A 20,945-nucleotide genomic window follows, 5' to 3' on the forward strand; every position below is an offset into this window, starting at 1 on the left:
AATTACTTGAGTGACTGAAGACACAGAGTGAATAATGTGCTAACCATGGACGAATACAGAATTGAATGTCAACCAAAGTAAATTTTATGTTATAGTTACTTGTATTTATTGTGGTAAGAAGCTTTATTACTTCATCCTGCTAATAATATTCTAATGCATTGTGGGAAGAAAATTAGGTACAAAAACGATATAAAAAAGCAAATCATAATGTTGTTTAACATTATGCCATCAAAGCTAAAATTTTCAAGATTACAGGTCTATGTTCCTCTCTCTTTTTTTTTCTTTTTTTTTTGGTGAAGAAAACTGAATGTGTATTTTTTGTCAGCTTCAAAAAGGAATTTTTACATAGGAAGGAAGTTAATGTCTAAGCACTTTTATAGAGGAAACATTTTTCAGGACCATTTATTTTAGTGTTCCCTTTGCTGTAAAGGCAAATGGACTCATTCAGAACCCATTTTCTTCATCTGCTTGATTGTGTAGTGAAACCATAGGAAGATTAAAAAATTGAACTCTTTAGCAGTGCTTTCTAGATTAGCAAATGTATGTTCTCAGCAAGATGAAAATAAGGTTTGTTCTTGCATGGCAATTGCACAGTGATATTCTTACTCTCCTGGAGTGAGAATTTAAGACCATTGTTCCTGTATGTCTTTTTTATTTGTGTTAATCCAGTGTAACTGCAATTAATCAGTGATGAACCATGTGATTTGGAGATGTTACTGCTTTGTTTCTGCTGTTTCCTTGTTTAATTTTATTCATGTTGAATGGTCAGAGAACTATACTTTCACATATTCTGAGCTGGGTTCCATTGATCTAAGACAACTGGTCTTTACAGTTAGGCAAAACTCTTCAGAAAATTAATGGTAGAGGGAGGCTAGTTTACCTTGAAATACTGAAGACCAGAAGACTGAAAAGAAAATGAAAGTAAGCTGTCAATTGAAAAGGAAGGTTTAAGGAAAATAGAAAAGAAAGATAAATCAGCCTAGAGAAGTTTAAGGAAAATAGAAAGGAAAGATAAATCAGCCTAGAGGTTGTTTTTTTTAAGGGTGGTGGAAAAATCTGAGCTCAGTGTTTGGCTTCTATCTCTTGATTTTTATATACTTGTTGGAGCTGGGTCATTTATATTTAGCCCCTCTTGGGAGGAAGTACCTCATGTTGGTAAATGATCAGTACCCTGTTTGACTATAAGAAAGATTCATGGGTTCTTTTTAATTAATTCCAATATAGGAAAAAATTCCTTGTACTTTCTGAAATGACAGGAGAGTAATGTTAAAATTGCTTAAAAGTGTTTGGGGTTTAGAGGGACTTAAAAGTTTGTTTTGAAGCTTTTACTCAAGTCATTACTATGTGAACATATTAGTGTAATTGTGTAATTTGTGCTCCCACTGCTTTATTTTGTTGTGTTAAGACCTCTGAATTTGTCCTTTGAATTATTATTTTCTTGCAATTGATTTGAAGCTGAGTGTGTAAAATAAGCTATACTGAAACTGGCAGATCTTTAAAAACTTAAGATTTTTTGGCTTAACCATAGCTTTGTTCAAAAAGTATTATTTTGAAAAACATAGTTGTTTAAACAGTTTGCATAAAAATGTTATGAATAAAGTCCTTGCTTGTTTTAGACAGACTTCATGTCCTTGTTTATTTTTTCTGCTTCAAATGATGATAGAATTACATACAAAGTTCATTTTATAGTTAGTTTTAAAATTTCCTGGCAAAGCATATGTAGTGAACACAAATGAGATGCTTTATCTGCTGTTTTTAAGCTCTCTTAAAAATGTGTTTGAATTCTCTTGCATGTACAATTAAGTATAGAAATCCGTTATATGCAATGGGGTTTTTAGTTTTGAGGTTAGACAATGGTGTGCTTGCTTTTCTTCAACTTCGACTCATCTGCTTTGAGTTTAACTCAGTTTTTTGAAAAAGGCACATTGGTAAAGGCTAGTAAGTTTTGTCTGACCTTCCTTTCCCTTTAGGGTATTCAGTGGAACCTAATGTGAAGTTTTGATCCCCAAGCCTGATCAATACATAAACATAACACAGATGGTGTAGAGATGATGCTGATGATAATTCATTTCTCAGCTAGTCATGAAGATACTTTGATTATAGTATGTTTAAATAGTTATAACATAGTGCTCAGTGTTGGTCTTGTTAGGAAGGAACATATGGGAAACAAGTTACACGTTATTCATACCCAACAAAGGATGCTCTGTGGTGTGACCATTTTAATTTCTAATGCTTGATTAGAAACATAGTATTTTAAAATATGTCATAGAGCAAGGTAAATACATTCAGCATAGGCTGAATAAAAAGTTAAGTACATAGTTTTGGGCATAAATATTTGTTTTGGAAAGTATTTGTTACTATATGAAAGAAGCCAGTATGCTCAAATTCAGATTTCACTTTGCATGCAGATCGTTAAAAAGTCACATGCTTGTTTTCACGTTCATGAGTTCTGGTTATAATGTAGCTTGCTTTATCTACTAAAAGCACTCTGAATGACAGTACTGGAAAAAATAAACGACATTAATGAGATTTAGTTAGAAAACATTCTGTCTTTGCATCATTTATTGGCACCCATCTGTTATAGTGGGCACTGTTTGTTGAGTATGTTGATTGCAATTAGCTGTCAATAAAACACAAGCACTTGCATGAAGCCAAACAGTATGTCAGAATCATGCCAGTGTTTCTTAGAGCAGTGTTCCAAACAAACTGATATAGTTTGAGATTCAACATTGTAAACTCCATAATTAATACTGACCTTTTTGGTCTGTTTCTGCAATAGGATAATTGACAGTCTAGATGGAGTTCGCTTGCTATGGTCATTGTTGAAAAATCCTAACCCAGATGTTCAAGCAAGTGCAGCTTGGGCTCTTTGTCCTTGTGTTGAAAATGCTAAGGTAAGAAAGCATTTAAAGTTACAGTTTTGTTGTAAATATACTCATATATAATTTTTTAATTTTGGATAATTTCCAGCAATACTTTGCTGTTTGGTACTTATAGTCTCTTTATTTTATTCTGTTAATTGCTTAAAAAACATATGTATTTACTTTTCGAAAGTGGATATTCCTCCATCTAGCACCCATTATATAATGTGTTTTGTCTTCACAGTATTTTCTGTATTGACAAATATGTTTTAGTAACTTATCAGGACCTAAGCTTACTGTTCCCAAATAAAGCATGATGAAAATCTGACAATGCTGAAAACAGAAAGCTTCTACTCACAGCCTATGAATAGCACAGGTAGTTCTAGTTGTTCTTCACTGTGAGGTACTTCAGCTGTGTTCTCAGGAGACCATCATTTGGTTTCAGAGCATATTTTAGACTCAGTGCCAATGTAATCTTCAGGTTTTCTGCTCAGACTGCCAACAAAAAGTGGCAGTTGTGAATAGTGGTGTTTGTACAGGTCAGTTGTGTACAGAAGACTGAGCTATTCATTTATTTCAAGTCAGTTTCCAAATAGAGATAAAATAGCAAGGATAAGCTGCAAGTCGTCTTTCTGAATTCTTAGCAATGACATATGGTAAAATAAATGGGCAAGGTTTTATTTCCCATTAGAAGTTTCCTAGATTACTTACTTTATACCCTAATCCTTGTACAGTACTAGCTTCCATTTCTGATTTACCTCTATATTTAATGCAATATTTGCATCTTTTCTCTACTATACCAAAAATATATATCCTTCTACACAGAATTGGAGATCCTGACTATGTAAAGAATAGTAATTCCTTCAAAGTGCAAGGTATCTGTAGCATCCTTTGCAGTCAGTTTCCTGTTTGGAATTGAGCACTGTGTGGCTGCTATTGATTTATGTAGATGATTTGATGATACAGATATATTAATTTAGAGATATATTGATATATTGTGAGAAAATTTGGTGTTCTTTTTATAACGCAAACATTTTTATTTCTTCCCAATGATTTCTACAATGGCAACTTGCTTGTCATTTTTCACACATGCTGGTTATTTTGAATTATGTTTCATCCTTTTTTTCTAAATGTGCACTCTAGTGCAGTAAAGTTTTTTGGTGCCTAATGGAGCAGTCTAAAGATATCTCCTCTGTAGATATGAATATACCTGCCTCTCTCTTGAACAATATTGCTGTAACTGAATGTTAAAATACTGCTTGATCTCAGTACTGATGTAATACTTCCTATGTGTAAGAGTCTGCAACATGAAGTGCCAGAGTACAACTGCACATTGCTAGAACTTCTACTAAAAGCACTTTTTCAGAAACGAAGGGAAAAGAGGACAAATACTGAAATTATGCATTACATGGATTTTTTTCTTCATTTTTTCCCTGGGGTTTTTGATGAGTGCAAGCTATGTACACCCTTAGTGTAGCTATTCTCCTTTCATCTCTCTTGGCTGCCTGCCCTAATGCTAATCTGTGATCCCACAAAGACTTCTTTGTGTGACACTGAGGCCAAGTGGCTCGCTGAAACAAACCTACCAATAATACCCTTTCCGCTGACACTGAATAGAAAGAAATATGTATAAAGCAGCAACTACAGCCACACTGAGGAAGTGCTGCAACTATTTCTAGCTAAAAGAGAATTCGGGATTTTTTTTTGTTCAAAGTTAATATTATTCAACAATTTACACGATATTCCAAGAAGCAGTTTGATTTTTGCAGTGCTTGATTCAAAAGCAATAATAAGTACATGACTTTAAAGGGTTATGTCTATTCTGGCCTTTCTAAGCCTCTGCTTGGGACCACAAACTGTGTTTCAAATAGCTGTGAGAATGGAGTCCATTTTCTTTTTGTGTTCTTTTGTGGAAGCTGTTGTGGTTCTCTTCTACATTGCGGAGGCTCACAGATGAAATCAAACCTGTTAGTAGTATCATAAACAAATTTTTATAACAATGTAATGCAGCATCCATTTTTCTGCACAGATATTTTCATTTTGCAACCAACTTAAAGGTTATTTTCTGTATTTAAAAAGTCTTAGAAGCTAATAAAAAATTCTGATAGGGCAGTTATTTTATAGTATGTGATTACATGTTTCTTTTTCATGATTACTCTCACTATAATCTGTTCAAGAGTACTTCCCAGAAAATAGAATTTTATCAGTGTAATGTAGCTAAATGATACTGTTTGTTACAAAGGATTAAAGGAAAGATCTTAATAGAGGCAGATTCTTATTAATTAGTTCCTTGCTTCCAAAAGGAAAAGTAGCTACTGCAGACACATTGCTAGTAGCAAAGTGTAAGTGCACTGTCCAAGAAACACAAATGATTATGAAAAATGAATAAGAGAAGTCTACTCAACTCTGTTGATATTGGAACAGCAATATTTGGTTATGATGCTTCTTTGAAAAACAGTACTTGCAATGTTCTCCCAACATACATCAGCCCAAACATAAACTTTGGAGAAATTCAAAGAGATGTAATTTGGGCTATTATAAAAATCACCCAAATGCATTGTGCCAATAAGTGGAACACTGCCAGCTTGAGTCTGCATGAAAATTCCTATTTCCTCAAAGAGGAACTTTCTACTAGAATCTTTAAATAAATGAAAAGGAAAAAAAAAAAAAAGAAAAGGGAGAAAAGTTCTAGAGGTTATTTTCTGTCCTCATATTTAGTAGAGTTTTATGTGCAAACATTAAAATGCAAATGGTAATGTCAGGCGTCGTGGTTTTTTGTCCCATGTGCCTGCATATCAACTTTCAACATTCAGTTTTAGCTTTTTTACAGCTACAACTGTGAATCTTTCTTAAAGAACATCATTAAGCCATCTATGTGTAGAGTTGTCCTGGTTTCAGCTAGGGTAGAGTTAATTATTTCTCAGTAGCTGTTACAGTGCTGTGTTTTGTCAAAATAATTTAAGGAAAGAGTCAGACACTGGGAGTTTGAAAGACAAGAGAGAGAAAGTTACTCTGTTTTCTTAAAATTTACTTGTGGGATGACATCTCACCCTTTTCTGATAAATTGTGGTTTCAGTTCTACAGGAGATTATCATGGGTGTGATGAAGGATAATGAGACATCTAAAGTTATCTGTATATTTCTTTCATAAGGGGAAAGAGAATGCCCATGCTGACACAAAAAAAAAAAAACAAAAAAAACCAAAAAAAAACCAAAACCAAAACAAAAGCCAGGTTTAAGAGGGAATGGTCACAAACGGCTGTATGTGAAGGTAAATTAGTCTTCAGACTTGCAACAGTATTATGTAATGAGGAAGTGAGTTTTGCAGGCAACCAGCCTGGAGTTAACCTGTGGATAGAAAATATGTTGCTGATGACCTATACTTACATAGATTTTGCTTGTTATGGAAAGTTTAACATAACCATATGTATAAAACCACAGAGACCATTTCTTTTGTAAGAATAACAAAGAAATGTAGCTGAAGTTGGAAATTCTTCTAATATTTAAAAAATAGTAAAACCATTTGCTGTTTTAAATACATTAGGATGCTTTGAGTGCACATTTTTCTAATTTAAAACTATAGTGTGTAAAGATAATTGTGCTCCATACTGCACACTGTTGTTCCTTTGTTTTATATTTTAAAACTTCTAGTTAAGTACTACCAATGCATTTTTGTTTATGTGCCATTCTTGGGTTAAGCCTAAAATGTCAAAATTCTCTTCTTGTGTATGTACAGTTTTTCCAGTTTCTTTGTTTGCCTTTCTGTGCTTCTTGCAATTTTACACAGAAACCTTGGTTCAAACTTAGTGCTTTTATTGCTCTCTTTCCATTTTTCTATTTGTTTTCTCTAGACATTATAATTTTTTACATCTGTCATACCTACTTCTCTATATGAGTTCTCAGTTTATGCAGTTTTTACTCCCTGATATCTGTATTTAGATCTTCCAAACTTTTAAGCATTTTTTGCTAGCCAGGCATCAAAAGCATACCATAAGAGAGACAAAAAGGAATTTTTTGCTTTCCTCTGAAGCCTTTCAGAGAACCAGGGTGCTCAGAGATTTAGGAATCTGAGGAATCCCAACCTGGCTTGGTGAATCCATAAGTGACTGCCTTGCTTGCAGGGTGCGTACAGAACCAGCTCATCCAATGACTCTTGACACAGGCTACCTAGTTTAGTGAACTGACTCTCAGGAGTGATTTGAGCCTCCTGCAGACATGTTGGAGATCCTGAATTGTCTGATATAAATTGTCCTGTGGTCTTTAATGTCCACAAATATACGAGTCCAGTTTCTGTAAAACACATAGTGTGGAAGCTAGGAAGCAAAGGGTGCAGCCTGTTTCTCCCTCACACAGGAACCTTGGGCCCTAAGTTCCATGCAAAGCAGCTGCCTGAGAGCTTGGAGACCACAAGAAGCCAAGAAGCTCAGGAACTCCTGGAGACCTGGATTTCCAGCTGTTTGGCAGCTCATCAGGCAAGAAGTCAAAGATTCTATGAAAACTAGAAGCCAAGGAGCCTGGCAGGCTACTCACCAGCCATCTGGCTGACAAGAGAAAAGATGAAGAGACATGCTGGTTATTTAGCCTGTCTTTCTGCCTGGTTTCTGTCAAAACTTTTCAAGAAGTCGTTGTGTTCTTATGGAAGGTTTTGGTTCCATTCCATTAGCATTTTCTGATGGAATACTGTTCCACTGGAAAATATTTGACCAGCTTTTCTTGTAGCTTGGTTTATTAACAGCTACACATGCCAGTCAACAGCTTGTTTTGTAGCATCTTTACTTTCAAATCTGATTTGCTAATTGGATTTTTAAAATCTACAAAAGGTTTAAACCCCATCCTTCTCTAATTTTTTTTTCCTCCCTTCTTTGATTTTCCTTTTTGTCCATGTCACTCTTTTTCTGTCCTTACTCTCTCACTTGCCAGTGGGACTTCAGCAGGTCTTAAAGCAAAAATCATTGTGTTTCATTTGCTACATAATATATACCAGAAGATTTCAACCAGTCATTTTATCTAGTAATGAAACTTTTGATTGAACTGGAACATATTTTATACTTCATGCTGCATGTTCAGATTCTCAGTGATATGCCTTCTTATATCCCACTCTATTTCTGGAACCATGCGGATGTGCAAAGACAAACAGTAACTGTTTCAGCAACTTCTTGGTTTGTTTTGTCACTGCATTGATTGTTTCACTAGAACATCCTCAGAACATTCTAATATTACTGTCCGCACTTCTACAATATTAAATTACATATTTGTGATGACTATCTCATGAAGATAATACTGATTATAAGAAGTTTGCACAGACATGTTTGAATTAGATTCAATCCAATCAAAACCCATGGAAATATTGTTTTTCCAGTTATTCAGTGTTATTTGTTTCTCAAATATCTATTACATAAATGCTCCTCAAAATAATCTAAAGTAGTTGAGACAACTGTGGCATCAAAGGACTTTGATTGTTTCATGTTTCACTGCTAATTGCTAATGTGAAACTGGACTGGACTACAGGTATAGTCTGCCAGAGTGAAAAGTAAGGAAAACAAAAACAGACAGAAGGACAAGTTGCATTAGTGACTAGGTAGACCTTTTCCCTACAATGCTTTTAGAGAACCTGCACTGCATGCCTTCTTGGGCTGTATGCTTGAATAATTGACTTCACTTTGGTTTCTTGAAACTGTCAAGAGCAATGCAGTTGGCAAGTGTGCAGTGGTCAAATCCCTGAAGAGAGAGAGGAAATTCTGAAGAGGAATTCTGCTCTTACAGGCTGTAGAGTAGCATTGGAACCATGTCAAAGCAACTCTGCTTTGTTGCTTTGGCTCTAGTTGCTTCTCTGAGGTAAAGAGGACAGGAAAATCCATGTTCATTGTCTGCTGTTGTTTTACTAACATACTGCTTTTTCCCAACACGTTGCATTTTCCAATACATTGCATTTTCTCACAGAAGAAAAGTTCTGAGATGTAGGGAAGTCGTTTCATCTTACAAATGTTTCTTCATCTGTTCTGTTACAGTGGAAGCCTCCATAACTGTATAGACAGGAATAAAATTAGCCTTAAAATATAAAGTAATTTGATCAATATTACCATTGAGTTATTTAATAAGGGCAATGAATAGAAACTTTCTTATATAAATTTTGTTTTCCATTTTCACTGAGCAACTGCAATATAGAAACTTCTTTGCATTTCTTTATTTTGAACTTTAAATTGGTTTGTGCACTAGAATGAGAAGTTATTCAGCTGGGAATAGCAAATGGAAATGGAAAACTTCCTTCATTGAAAAAAAGGTAGTTTAAAGATGACTCTTGATAACTAAAGTTTGTTTCTCCAGCCATACCATCACTTCTTTGGGCAAAAGCGATTCAATTTGACAAATTAACTTTGACTCATTAAGCTTTTTAAGATGTCTTGAGAGTGAAATATTACTGTTCTTTAGTGGAGAAATTTCATCTTTCAAGTGGAATATATTTTAAAGATAAACACAATGTGTTTTTGTAATAACATGTTTAGTTTTAAATCTTTCAAATAAAGAAAACAGTTTTCACTTTGGAAGAAATAAGAAAGGATTTGCATTACAAAAGAATCCAGCAGTTCTTCTATGAGACCTGTATGTCTCTACTTAAGACTGATGAACTTTATTTATTTAATGAAAATAAACACAATAAATACAGCATATTGTGATGAGAAAACTCAAAAATCCCAAATGTTCTCCTTGTATAAATACCACAAAGATCAAGTCCTACAAATACCATAATAGTTTCTGCTTTTAATTAGAAAAACTGCAAAGCTGGTCTGTCTCACAGTATTTTTGCTCTTGGCTGAAGCCAATATAGAAATAAATGAAACGGGAAGGTTGCTGAATCTGGTTAATAGTCATGCACGTCAGCAAGGTGCAAGTATGGAATAAAGAGTAGGTGGATGAGGCTTTTATTAACACAGCAGGTAACTTTTCTGGCCTCAGCATCTAGGCCAGATAGGTGTGTTTTTACTGCTAGAACCCCTTCCCTTGAATCCAATTTTGAAATAGCATTTCTCATACTTGCTGAGGATAAAAACTTCCACTATTTAGAAGATGTGGTCATGTGAAGTCATGAAAGATTCTGCCATCTCTTCCTTTCTTCTTTTAGCGCTTCAACCATAATTCAACAATCCATGTTTCTTCATATGTCACCTCAGGTTAAATGTTGCATTAAAAAGTATAATAATGATGAAGATACAAAATGAAGATATCTCCTGTTAATATAGTAGAGCCTTCTTCCCCTTCAATTTTTTTTTTTTTTTTTTTTTTTTTTTTTTTTTTTTTTTTTTTTTTACATTTTTATGACTTCTTTAGATGTCTTTGCATTTGGCCTCTTACTTTGTCCAGCTCAGGAAATATTATTGTTAAAGCAGATGCATTCAGCCTTACGTTACCATATGCACACAGACATATACAATAAAATTATCTGGTTTATTGCTTGTTAGTGATTTTATCTGTGTTTTTCTCTATAAAGACAGTTTCTAGGCTTTATTCTTGACATCTTTTCCCCTGCCTAATTTTGCCTAAATAGCCTTGTTAGGACAACCAAGAAATAAAATTATGTCACAAGAGATAAGGGAGTGGGACACATGGATAAAACATAGTACAGATAAATATGAGAGCTTAGCATTCACCAATAGCTGGAAATCACAAACCCTTTGGGTTGCTGGGCAAAGTAAGTTGTTTGTCAATTAATTTAGAAGGTGGAATTTAAAGATTGCATTTTTTTCTAATTGAGAGGTAAGGAAGTATTGCCAAATACATGTTATATATTCTTTTTTCTTTTATGCTAATAAAAAAAGTATAAATGGAAATACCTGAGAGTATTTGAAAACTAAAATCACGGAATTTACTTTACACTATGAACAGTATCTGATCATTAATACAAAGAACATAGATTCCAAAGAATTCAGTCATGGCCTCTGGAATCACAGGCACAACTTCATATAAATCCTTTTTGAAATATTGAGGTATGGCAATTGAATATAATAAATACATATATTTCAGTTAGAAAAAATAAACCTAGAAATATACTTTACAAAGTGTGTGATTTTGGTTAAATTATACAAAACCCATCGTGTTTGTTGTTTAAATTTCTCCAAAAACAGAGAAATCTTGTACATAACATAATGGATTTAAAGCTCTCTTTTTGGTTCTTCTTTCCTCTCATTGTTCTTCAAATTTCTTGCTGTTTTGCTTTCCTCTTTGTCTTGCACAGACCACCAGACTACACCCACAATCACATTTGGGAAATTTCCCTGACATGTGGTTTCTGCAGTTTCCCTCTGCTTTTCATCACTGGTAGAAAGTTCTCTCCTTGTGTTTACTTGGTTTTGCAGATGATTACTGAAACTCTTTTCTTTTTCTTACTGCTGAATTGTTTTATATGGAATATCTTTCAAGAACAGTAATAATAATATGTAGGTATCTGAACCATGTGAAAACACAGAATCGTGTTCAGGGACCTTTCAAATCTTAGACCTTGTACTGTAGCATTTACCTTTTGAACAGAAGCCTTTCTTATCTGTTGAGGCAATTTTTATGTGCAAGGTAATGCTGTAGTGACCTTCAAAGACTGGAAATAAATATAAAATATTTCATTTTCTTTTCTCCTCCCATGTCTGGTAATTTAGCTTCTAGCCCTTGAATACATGTAGGTAAGAAATTTATGAGTAGAAGGCTTTCTCAGTAATCCATTACATATTGCCTTGGGTTGAATTTTAAAATTTCAAGAGAAACATGAAAACCAAAATGGAAAAACAGTGTTTTAATTCAGGTGATTGTCTGTAGATGCATTACATTGTGGTATGCATACACTAGCAATTACAAAATACTAGCAGAGGGACATTCATGCTGGTGTATCCATGGGAAACCCTCTATAAACCTGCTTGCCTCTACATCCATCTCACATGGTAATAGAGTGGCAGAGCACTGCCCTTCCTTCTCTTTCTTAACTTAACTTTCTGAGCCACAAACGTGTATTGTCCTTCTTCTGCATTTAGATTCTATTTTAATTTCTATAAGGACCTCTGTTATGGGTTTATTTTGGGGGTTTTTGGGACTTCTGCGTGAAGTTTTCTCTTGGTTGCTGCCCTTTTTCCACATGCTGTGGCTTCTGATTTTTACCCTTACACAGTATGGCTTTAACCTCTCCCTTCCAGTCTCAAGATATGTTCTGCCTGTGGCAAAAAATGTTTCATTCCCAATGGGCCTACGCACCGCTTTTGCTTTCTGTGAGAACAGCTAAGAGTGCTGTTTGACATTTAGACCCAGAAAAAAAGAAGAAACTTCAGTATCTCATGAAATCTTCATTTACCAAGTCCATGATTTGATGGATTTGCTCAGCAAAGCTAACACAATACAGTTGGACTCTACTATGTTCATAAATCAGCCCCCCCAAAGAAATAAATATAATCAAAACCATACTTGATCTTCAGGGTCACTCCCTAGCCCTAGGAAAGTTCAGACAATCCATGTTTGCACTTACATGAAGTCTGAAGGGTTTCAGGACAGCGGCTAGTATTTTTTATTCAAAATTCTCCTATTGACCTGTTGAAAGAAACAAATAAAAGTCATTCCACTTGCAGACCTTTCAGTGTGCATCCCTGCACATTTATCACTGAGGAGCACAAGATGAAATTTATCCTCTGAAGTTACTGCCAACCATTTGACCACTTGACTGTCATTCCAGTGTAATGGTTTGACACTAGGTCATCCAATGCCACCTTCAGATGTGCCGCTGTAGCATCGCTTCAGGAAGTCTGTGCTCAGGAAATTTCTAAATCAGAGAGAATATTTTCATATTGAATAACCCTTAATGGATTTTTTTTTCCTTTGAATTAGCCTAACATGTAAATTTTTTGAGACCCACTGCAATCCTGGTCCAAGGACTTCCAGCTTCTCAACTGTTCGTTGTTTAAAAACAACTCTAATTGTGAACATGCCATCCACTAATTTCATCTGATGATCCTAGTTGTTCTCCAAGAGAGATCCTGGTGTGCCCTTCCCACTCTGCTCAAGGTTCTGTGCACCTATATCACACTGTTCCTTCTTTTTCTTTCAGTACCTTAAGTGTCCTAGTTACTTAGTCTGCTTCTAGAGAACAGTTCCCTACCACTGATTCTTCTTGTTGTCTTTCACTAAACCTTTTTTAATGTTATGATAACTTTTTGAAGATGGTAAAAATGGACCAGATCTGCCCACTGTATGCAAGAACAAAGCACACTGTTTTCTGTTTCATTTTTATGGGCAAACTTAGACATTTTTACATGGTACTTTTTGTGTCCTTTATTCACATTTTACATTGATTTTTCATGCTCTGAGGTGCACCATGGATCTCCCATAGTTGCTGTCATGACTTGTGTAACTTTCTCCCTTAAATATTCCTGAATACTCACTGGCGTTGATACAAGAAAATAGTATTATCATTCCTTTGTCTTAGCTGTCAGACTAAATGTAGGAAACAGGAGACACTTTGAGAGCCTAACAGGAGTGTCTGCTGCTGTGTTAGATGCCCTAAGGTGTGCAAAGCACATCTGGCCACTCTGATACTACTGATAAGTGAGACTTGCATCCTTCTGAAGGGGCAGCTTGAGACTTTTATACCCTGCAGTATGAAAAATGATAGATACCTTTATTTAGGCATTCAATTTCTGCCTGGATGGTGGTATGTAAAACAGTCTAACTCTGATACATCAATCAAAAGAGCTCCAAGTTCCAAATCAGCCATATTTCTTGGGGAAGGCGACAAAACAATTGCTGCAGTTTTGAATAAATGTCATGCCAATCTCTTTTTTAAACATTTGCATATAAATACTGATTGAATATTTTTAAACTATGTTTCTTTTGATTCTTAATTAGAATTCTGGGGAAATGGTTCGATCATTTGTTGGTGGCTTGGAACTGATAGTCAAATTGCTAAAATCAAAGGATAAAGAAGTTTTAACAAGTGTGTGTGCAGCCATTGCAAATATAGCTAAAGATGAAGAAAACTTAGCAGTTATGACAGATCATGGAGTTGTGCCTCTGTTATCCAGGCTAGCGAACACAGTAAGTAATATTTAAACATATCATACAAAGCATCAAAATTTCTTACATCAGACTGCGTTATGCCAAACTAAAAGGTTATTACAAGAGCAGTAGAGATTTTGCAGCAGTTACAAGGAAGAGCTGTAGAATCATTCCTCTATGGACATCAAAACAGTCTATGTTTGCCACTTAAATTGGTTTGGAAGATGAGCTTAATTTTAATGGTTACTGTTGCAGAATATTGCTTCTGAGAGGTGCAGCTGCCATATGAAGAAAGCACAAAGGGTTGAGAAAACAATAAATTTGAATATGCAGAAAAATCTCACTGATGGGGCTATATTTTACATTTTAATGCTATCTTATCTAATTTCCAGTCAGACTAAAAGTACCTTTGAAATAATATAAAAATTCACAGCACTTGCTATAAAAAGAATATTAAGGGACTTTAATAGCTCTATGCCTTACAGCTCTCTCCAGTTTTAATTGTACTGCAATTAAATTGGGATGCCTTAAAGATGTGGGGGAATACAATTCTGCTTTCAGATTAGTTTTTTGTTGTGTGTTGACTTTAATTTGTTATGTTTTTACCTTCTTCAGAACAATAACAAGTTAAGACGTCACTTAGCAGAGGCCATTGCCCACTGTTGCATGTGGGGCCGCAATAGAGTTGCCTTTGGAGAGGCCAAGGCTGTGGCTCCTTTAGCACGTTACTTGAAGTCAAAGGATCCATTAGTTCATAGAGCTACTGCTCAGGCTTTATATCAACTTTCAGAGGATCCCAACAACTGTGTCATCATGCATGAAAATGGAGTGGTGAAGGTGAGGTGGAAGCTTTTTCTTATTTGGGGTTCAAAATATTGAAGAGGTTTGGCATGGTAAAAAAAAAAAAAGAGATCTGTAATTTGAAATAGTTCTTGAATACTGCTGTGTACTTCAAATTATTTTCTAAACTTTATCCTAAAAATGTTTGGCTAATTAATGAATTAGGAAACAGGATTTTGGTGCCAAAAATATTGCAGCTAGGTGCGTTTTGGGAATGGAAATATGATGTGGACATTCACTTTTAGAGTACTTTACTTCGACTGGGCTGGTAGTGACATGACATTAGCATTTTGTCATTCTCAAATGACATTTTCTAAAGAATTGAGTTATCTTAATGGATAATTAAGATATGGATGGTTGGCTAATAGGGCAGTAAGTCACCTAGACACTGAGTGTAACTGGATTTGGGGACAAACTAAGATGATAGAATATTACAAAGGCTCGCTTTACCTGGAGCTGTTTTGGTGAATTCTGCATTTACTTACAAAATCCTTATGTTAGGAGTTAAGCATAATCAAATTCTGCAAAGATCTTATCCTAGAAAAAAATTTTATTTCAAAAAGCTTTTTTAGCAGTTTTGTCTCACTAGGTGAAGGCAGAAGAGTTATTACTTTGGCACAGGAGGGATGAGCCTTATGGCTTTAGAGATGGAGATAGTAGGAGTTACCCATTTTCATAGATTTCCTGAAAGATCTACTGTATGCAGACCTTTCATTTTACATGATGTTCAAGTGAATGTATTTACAGTAAGAGTTGACTTATAAAGCACTATTATTATTAATGTTGATTTTACGCCTGCATTTATGATAGTGTACTTCATTGTGAGCAGTTTCCATTCTGGCACAGTTAATGGTCCTGAATTATCATGTACTTATCTATAGTTGGCTTTAAAGGGTCCACTGGTCAAAAATACTTAAATATTCAGTTTAAGGGCCAGTACTTGAACTTACTCAAATCTAAGCTACCCTTTCAGCACTGGAGAGTAACACCTTCCTATCACAGTTGCATTATATTGGCTATACAGCACAGAGGAATATGTGCTGTACTACAGCGTTTTTAATCTTGCTTCTCTCTTTGTTCAACTGGCACAATCCATTTTCTGACCTCTTGTCATGTGTTCTCTTTCCTTTTATTTTGCAGATTTCAGTTTTTGTAACTTGTAGCACACTGATTCTGATGATGCACTTTTAGAATAATTCCACCTCACTCTAGGTTCATCTTTATTTTTCAGTCCTAGTTAAAGTGTTTGGACTAATAAAACCATTAATTTGTGCTTCCAGATAAATAGGGATGTACAGAAAAATGTAACAAGCATTTGATGTTTTTTATAATTCACAATATTCTAGATTTTCCAGATGTGCTAGTCCAAGTGCTTTTGTTCTGTGTTGCCAGAGCTGAGCCAATCATGAAGCAAATCAACACATGCACCATGACAGCTCAGGGCACAGATGACCAATCCACCAACACTTAAGAGCTTGACTCCCTTGCTGGCCCTGTTGGAATTGCCATAAAGAACCAATAACTGGAGTTTCAGAAAGGCTAGAGAGGCATTTCCAGATGGCAAGGAGCGTGGGTGGAGATTTAATTGCACAAATGCAGGAGCCAGTACAGGGCTGAGTCTTGCCTGTCCTATTCAGTTGGTCCAAGACAGTAGTTGCAACACTCTGTGTGCTTTTAGATATCTTTGCTCAGTGCTTCACAGTAATGACAGAATGCCTGGGTGTTTTCCTTCTTCTAGCCTTTCCAGTGAACAGCTGACTGAAAGCATAGTTTGTATTTATATAGAAGTTGTTATGTACAGGTTATTTCAGGACTAACCATATTTTTTCCAGGAAATTTGTTGGGATTTGTTTGATTTTTTTTTTTAATCTTTTACCAGATATCTGGTGTTTCACTGATCATGCACAGTTGGATTAATGTCACAGCCTCTATAGCTGAGACTAGGTTGCAATACATGCCGGATCCCAGGTGTTCTTCAGCACATGTTCATGTGCTGTGTTCACATACAAAGAATGTGTGATGCTTCAGGGAAACATTTAGCCTGTGTGAATGACACAGTTGCTGAGTGCTTTAACAGTTGGTCAGAGACTTTCTCAAAGCATTATACTTTCTGACCATTCCCTATTCAATGTGTGTATATACGTTTTTGTCCAGGAAACCAGTAATAAAATTATAAACAGAAAATAATTTCAATCAGATTGTTGTATTTTGCTACTGCTTCAAACATTATTTGTGAATCACAAAACAACAATTGTGAGAGAATCAGTGTTGGGAGTTTTCATCTATTTGTAACTGCATCCAAAATACATTCCATTTCCTCAAGTGAGTCTATATGATAAAAATCTTGGGAAGTCACTGGTGTATGTCAGCTGCCTTGTGAAATTCTGAGGACGTTTAGAAAGGCAGTTTATGGTTTTTCTTTTATGTTCATTTCTACGATCAATGTTCTTATGACTAGGAGTGGAACAATGGTTATGACCTGTGACAGATGAATAAATGCTTTCTTTCTACCAAACACCAGGACATATTTCCTCTTTCTCAAGTAAAATTTCATGACTGTGCTGGAAAATAGATTTGCATTTTCAATGATCCAGTAATGACATGTGGGACACTAGACAGCAGGAGAAATTGGTAGACATCAGAGTAAGGAACAGGTATCAATTTGAATGCAAGATTGGAGATAGCCATCCACAAACTAAGGGAGAAGAGAAATTCAGTGAGGGTTTGGCAGTTTACAGCTGAGATAAGCAGGAGTATCAGGCAACATTCTTTATACTTGGAGTCTGTCATGAAGAGAAGAGAAAGAAGAGAAGAGAAGAGAAGAGAAGAGAAGAGAAGAGAAGAGAAGAGAAGAGAAGAGAAGAGAAGAGAAGAGAAGAGAAGAGAAGAGAAGAGAAGAGAAGAGAAGAGAAGAGAAGAGAAGAGAAGAGAAGAGAAGAGAAGAGAAGAGAAGAGAAGAGAAGAGAAGAGAAGAGAAGAGAAGAGAAGAGAAGAAATAGAAAAATTCACAGGCAACCAAAAGCAGCACCAAGCCATCACCATAGTCTTCATGGAAACAGCAGAGCATTTCCCTTAGAGCTATTGCAAAAGAACAAAGATGTCAACCTATATTTGCCTGCTGCTGAAATCTTAGAACAATCAAGCTCATTCATGAAAAAGATGTGTACACCGTGAGCTACAGAGCACAGGTTTGTTATAAGGGATGCCCTTGTAAGACAAATTGTAAAAAGACTGGAGAGGAAATGGGGGCCTGAGAAAGTGCAGTTACTTTAGTAGTGAAAAGATGAGTGTAAACATGTTTTAAAGGAAGAAGTCATCAGAAGATGCTAGAAGATATTTAAATCATTATCCTACAGACCATGTCAAGATAATACAATCTACAATGCTACTCTGTGCTACAGTCACTCTTTTTCTTGGTTGTGTTGGCAAGCTGTAGATTTGGATTGTTTCTGAAGGGAGTTAGCGAGGATTGGTGGTGGGATTCATGCAACTGCTCATATTATACCTTCTAAAAGTCTTCAGATATTAAAACAATTCAACGTATACACTAGTGAAAAACAGGTAACTGATTAATCCTGGTCATTCTTCCTTTGCAAATGAAGGAAGATGAAAGATAATCTCTTATGGAGTTAATTTCTGCTATTGCGGAAGTTAGTTTCTGACTTTGTAAGTGATATAAAGGATTTGGTTTTGTGGATGGTGATGGTGATGATGATGATGATGATGATGAAAGCTTCTTTACAAGCTTTCTGTGGTAGTTGAATGGCCTCATCACCTACAGAGTTGAGGCCAGTCTTTATTATGAGGCTGATGAGACTCTGAATAGTCTCTGAGGAGATTGTTAAGCAAGTAAGTAAATGAAAAAAGTAAGAACAAGAAAAAATAAGCAGCCAAATTCAGGCTGTGGAAGAACAAAATTAATCAAATTAGTAATTCATCTTAACTTTAAATGTTTACACTGTTCACATGCCAAACTGAAATAGTCATCCCAATTCATATAATAGTCAAGGAAGAGGAATTGGTTTTTTGCTGTTTATCTCTTTGAATTTGGACATTTATGCAAAGATAAGGCACCTTGGTTTCTATTGGCAATATTTTCTGGTCTCCTTTGGCTGTAATGACAGTGCAGGTTCAAAGGTCAGATCTGCACATCTATGCTGTAGGTATCTATGTTTAATGAGGTGAATCCCATCCAAGGCAGTGGAGAACTTTTAAAAATGAGCATACAGTCCATTTCATTATTACATAGGAATGACAGAATTCTGAATAATAGTGCAATAAGAAAGAGCTATTAAAAATACTAATTTTTCTTTTCCTAGAAGAATACAAATGAGTTGAATTTATATGCTATGATGGTGATGAAACTCAATCTGCCCAGCCATAACTGAAGCACACTTTGAGTATGATCTAATAATGCCAGATGTTTTAAATTAGTGGATCTAACTAACTTGAATCCAAGAATTTTGAAAGAGATCTTTGGAGTATTAAGGATGGATTCCTTTCATCTAACTTTGGCCACTTTTAGGTATGGAGTTTAAAATAGTCTAAACTAAGACACCTTCTGCAGGCAATGGAAAGAGACAGACACCTGCAGACTTATCCTAGCTGAAAATAGATGCCCAAGATACCTACAAGGAGTAGACTCGTGAAAGTGCCTAATTTTCTCCACTGCATGTAGAAAGGACCTAGGTGACTAGCTCAGACTAAACAGCTAGCTTTCAGACAGCTGAATTTAAATTAATATCCTCCTGGATGTTGGTTTTCAACGAGCTTGTGGTACAGGGGAAGTTGCAGGGATGGAAGAGAGGTAACATGCCAATATTTAAAAAGCCCAAAAAAGATTATAGTCTGGTAAACTGGACACTATTCTCATGTTACATAGTTGTAGGTCCGTATGTTATAATACTGGAAGGATCATTTTAATGACCAAGTCTGACTAGCCTTGCTCATACAAACCAGAGACATTGCTTCATTTTTTTCTGTTTGGAATAGAGTATATCTTTTAGAAAAACACTGACTCTTTACTTAAAAAATTCCAGCAATGGAAAATCCACCAGAGACATCATAACTTGTTCCAGTAGTTAAATACCTTCCCCATAAAAACATTTGCACCTTATTTGTAGCCTAAGGTTTGTCTAGTTTTATCTTTTGCAATTACATGTATCATGCTTTTGCTTGGTAAAGTGACAAGCCCTACATAACTTCTGTTCTCATACACATTCTTACTGAAAAAAATTCAATTTCTCTCATTGTCATATTTATAATTAGCTAGGCAAGTGTAATCATTGATGGAATTTCTATCTTTTTAATTTTTTAATTATATTTGTGTGTCAGTTCTGAATTTTTTATTTTTGAACTTCCTTTTTGGACAGAGTTGCACCATACTTCAGAACAAAATTCAGTATTCCACTAATATCTGTATGAATACTTAAATCAGGTAAAATAACTTCCCTCTTTCTGTGTAAGCTCTGTTTTAACATCAGAGATTTTCATTATTCTGTTTGGCCACAGTATTACCCTCAAAGCTCATATTTGACCAATTTTCTACTTTGATTTTCATGTCTTTTTGGAAACAGATACCCAGGTTAAACCTTTGCATGCTGTAATTTTGACCTTCATGCACAGGAGTAAAAATCACCAGTGACTTTAGACCTTGTGATGCAAGCTGATTTTTTTTCAGGTGATTAAATCAGATTTTAATTTTTGTCCAAACGCTTTATAGATGGCAGATGACTTAGTTCTCATTTTTGTAAGAGTAATTCACAATTCAAAAGCAGCCACAAAATGCATTCAAGCATTTTATTGTTTTAGAAAGGAAAATATTCAGAGACCAACATAGTGACTCTTCTTGTAAAGCCTTTAAAACAAAATAAAAATATTATCTTTCCACAGCAGAGGATTGCAGCTTTGGCAGAGATAATATTCATTAGAAAACTGAAGGAGTTTAGTGGCTGAGAAAGTGGTAAACACTTTTGAATTATAGACACGAGTGTATTAAAGTCTGTGAAAAGGATGCCAGTGTCTTTGATTGTAAATGGTGAAGCTAAAAAATGCCTGTTCTGCCTGCCAATGAAATTCTACCTTTACAGGAACCCAATCAGATGGTACATAAATGTTCTAAAACATTTGAGAACTTCCCACTGAGGTGATTTCCAGTACCTCATATGAGGATCCCTTTATATTTTTACTTCAATTTCTGCTTGAATTCTGAACTAATTAGCTA

At 35.3% G+C, this 20,945-nt stretch overlaps 1 protein-coding gene across 1 annotated transcript in view; it reads left to right on the top strand.

Moving 5' to 3' along the window:
- Positions 1–20,945, top strand: part of ODAD2 (outer dynein arm docking complex subunit 2) — a 71,893-nt gene that overhangs the window by 35,017 nt on the left and 15,931 nt on the right. The window contains exons 17-19 of the mRNA XM_033080265.2: positions 2,780–2,894; positions 13,733–13,921; positions 14,498–14,719. Coding sequence (XP_032936156.1) covers positions 2,780–2,894; positions 13,733–13,921; positions 14,498–14,719 — 526 coding nt within the window. The remainder of the gene's footprint in view (positions 1–2,779; positions 2,895–13,732; positions 13,922–14,497; positions 14,720–20,945) is intronic.

The sequence above is a fragment of the Catharus ustulatus genome, chromosome 1 (assembly GCF_009819885.2).
Source record: "Catharus ustulatus isolate bCatUst1 chromosome 1, bCatUst1.pri.v2, whole genome shotgun sequence".
NCBI lineage: Eukaryota > Metazoa > Chordata > Aves > Passeriformes > Turdidae > Catharus > Catharus ustulatus.